The sequence below is a fragment of the Oncorhynchus tshawytscha genome, linkage group LG18 (genome assembly GCF_018296145.1).
Source record: "Oncorhynchus tshawytscha isolate Ot180627B linkage group LG18, Otsh_v2.0, whole genome shotgun sequence".
Taxonomy (NCBI): Eukaryota; Metazoa; Chordata; class Actinopteri; order Salmoniformes; family Salmonidae; genus Oncorhynchus; species Oncorhynchus tshawytscha.
In genome coordinates, this window is record NC_056446.1 from 30,349,801 (window position 1) to 30,353,288 (window position 3,488).

The window sequence follows — 3,488 nt, forward strand, 5'->3', positions numbered from 1 at the left end:
AATCATGTTTGCAGCACATCTAATCATGTTTGCAATCATGTTTGCAGTACATCTAATCATGTTGCAGCACTTGCACATCTAATCATGTTTGCACATCTAATCATGTTTGCAGTACATCTAATCATGTTTGCAGCACATCTAATCATGTTTGCAGTACATCTAATCATGTTTGCAGCACATCTAATCATGTTTGCAGTACATCTAATCATGTTTGCAGTACATCTAATCATGTTTGCAGTACATGTTTGCAGTACATCTAATCATGTTTGCAGTACATCTAATCATGTTTGCAGCACATCTAATCATGTTTGCAGTACATCTAATCATGTTTGCAGTACATCTAATCATGTTTGCAGTAATCATGTTTGCAGTACATCTAATCATGTTTGCAGCACATCTAATCATGTTTGCAGCACATCATCATGTTTGCAGTACATCTAATCATGTTTGCAGCACAGCTAATCATGTTTGCAGTACATCTAATCATGTTTGCAGTACATCTAATCATGTTTGCAGCACATCTAATCATGTTTGCAGCATCTAATCATCATGTTTGCAGTACAATCATAATCATGTTTGCAGTACATCTAATCATGTTTGCAGTACATCATCATGTTTGCAGCACATCTAATCATGTTTGCAGCACATCTAATCATGTTTGCAGTACATCTAATCATGTTTGCAATCATGTTTGCAGCATCTAATCATGTTTGCAGCACATCTAATCATGTTTGCAGCACATCTAATCATGTTTAATCATGTTTTGCAGCACATCTAATCATGTTTGCAGTATCATGCAGCCCATCTAATCATGTTTGCAGCACATCTAACTAATCATGTTTGCAGCCCATCTAATCATATTGCTAGTCGCCAAGTACTCTAGTATCAAATAACATCAGTATCAGTTTCCTGGTTTAAAACCCTTTCAAAACTGAACTTCACAACAACACTAGAGTAAAAGGTATTAGCCTTTCACACACACACACACACACACACACACACACACACACACACACACACACACACACACACACACACACACACACACACACACACACACACACACACACACACACACACACACACACACACACCTTCAAGGTAGAGCCATAGAAAAATAAAGTGATCATAATCAAATGATGCTCAAACTGAAATGAGTCAAAATGTTGCAGAGGTTCAAATCAACAGGACATATCCTTACAAAAACAAAGAACCAAACAAAACTGAGGAACAAGACAGCAGAACTGCAAAGCCTATCATGCGTTTTACATCATAATAAACATGTCAAATGTCTGTCTGCGTCTTGTTATAACGCTTCTGAACCAAAACAACATGTAGAGGCATATGTGCAGTGTGTCAAGAGTTTGTAGCAGCATCTGAATACTTATTTGATGTGTGGACACTTTACGCGCCGCAGGTAATGGTTATCTTTAAGTTAAACGTGGACCACCACTGTTCTGGAATTCTCCAAATCGTTCCGGTATTGCGCGAGCCAGTTCCTCAACTCTGATATCCGGTAGCCCTCTGGTCCTCTGGCCCCCTGATACACGACCCGCTCATCCCTCAGGATATAAAGTCTCTCAAAATAGGCTCCATACGCCGCGTTAGACGAGTTGTCCATATTATCCACCACCACGTTGCTGCCGGGCACCTCAGAGTGCATCAGCTGAGCGGCTTTCAGTCTGTCCTCTAGACAACAGTGCTTGGGTATCTGGTACGGCGCATCGGAGCTCACCCAGCCGTCAGAGGGATGCGCCTCCTCGATGTATACAAGCAGAGAGTCAGCGATGTCCGCGTACTGGCTCGCGACGCGCTGAAACGCGGCCAAGCGCGTCATAAACGGTGGTCAGGAGCAACTACCGAAGTTGAGGATGAGAGGTCTCCTCCCTTTCACATAGTCCAGGACTCTGACCCTGCGCCGGTCCTTCAGCTGCACCACCTCTGTGTTGGGCGCGATACATCCAAGGTGCGCTGATTTGAAAAAGTCTAATTTTTGTCCATACCACACGGCTCTGAGCGACTCCATGGTGAACATCTTGTTGGAGTCGGAGACGCAAACGGGCGGGTCATCGCGGCTGCTGCCCTGCTCCCTCATCTTCAGCAGCACCTTCCTCCTGATGCACAGGAAGTCCAGGAGCCACAGCATCAGCGCTGCCAGGAGGAACCGGGGCAGAAAAACCAGACAGAGGGCTGCGTGTTTCAGGGCCCGCACCGTCAGGACACCTGCAGTCTCCTGCATCTCGCCCTGACGATTATATCCGGCCGGCAAGACAGACAAGCAGGCAGGCAGATAGAGACAATGGTATCAGTCACCTTTTCCCATCTGTTTTCAGCCTCTGCCTATCAGAGTTGTGCTTTTTATAGGAGCAGCAGGATTTGAATGAAAAAACAACCCGCCTCCACAGCTAGTGCCGCCCTCTCACATGGCGGGGATTACCCTCCAGTCAACTCTCACCGGTTCTCATGGGAGAAGGGGAGAGAGAGGAGAAAGAGAGAGGGAGGGAGAGATAAATACAGACTCTGTGTGTGTGTGTGTGTGTGTGTGTGTGTGTGTGTGTGTGTGTGTGAGGGAGAGAGGAACACGGCCACGGGTCCGTTTTTTTTTTGCGGAATCGTCACGTCATAACTGGCACTTATTTTGGGGTGAATCAATGTAGTTACCGGTAAATGATCTCAAAATGGAGAAATAGCATACTTTACAACACCTGTTTGTCGGAAAGGGATGTCTAAGGAACAAGGTGAAATTATATGTGGCACAAATGTGCTCAGATTTCACACATTTGGGGCACAAAAACATAGCCACCTCTTTTCAAATCAAGCATGACGATGAAGACTGGACTCTGGATGCCTATATTTTATGATTAAGATAAATGAGACTGTTGTGATCCTTTTCAGAAGAAATACGCATTTCATGTTCATGCTGTTGCATGGGGAAGATATTGAAGAGTGCCTAAATGGGCCAAGAGCAATTAATTATTTTTGTTGACAAATTTGAACGCCTGCCCAATCTTTAAATGTATTCAAGGCCTGTTAATGACTTGTCTCACGAAACTAGGTTCATTAAAACATGACAAGTCTTAAAAGCTTTTTTATCTGTGTATTTCAGCCCATGCGTTTTAAATTCACCAAATCATTTCACACTAGACGGCGCTCTCCCATACCAATGATGTGCAGTGCGCATTGGGCACCTTCAAAAAAAGCATCGGTTATTTGAGGTCAGTATCCTACTCTCTCTCTCGCTCTCGCTCTCGCTCTCTCTCTCTCTCTCTCTCTCTCTCTCTCTCTCAACTTTCCCAATGCGACTCTTTATTACCCGATTCCTTCTCAGAGCAATAAGATTACTCAGCCCTATATAACTGGGCTAATCAATAATATCCGTTAAGTGATGTTACAGACAAGGGAATGGATTATCCAGTTATTGCGCTGAGGAACTAATCAATCATACGTGTCTGGTCACAAGAGGTGTTGAATAATCGGACCAAATAATT

General features: G+C 44.0%; 1 protein-coding gene across 1 annotated transcript; it reads right to left on the reverse strand.

Annotated features, from left to right (window-relative positions):
• Positions 1-865: 865 nt before the first annotated feature.
• Positions 866-2,348, reverse strand: LOC112218114 (thyroxine 5-deiodinase-like). Its single transcript, XM_024378712.2, has one exon. It carries the CDS (start codon positions 2,237-2,239, stop codon positions 1,436-1,438), a length of 804 nt encoding a protein of 267 aa, XP_024234480.1. The 5' UTR covers positions 2,240-2,348; the 3' UTR covers positions 866-1,435.
• Positions 2,349-3,488: the final 1,140 nt, after the last annotated feature.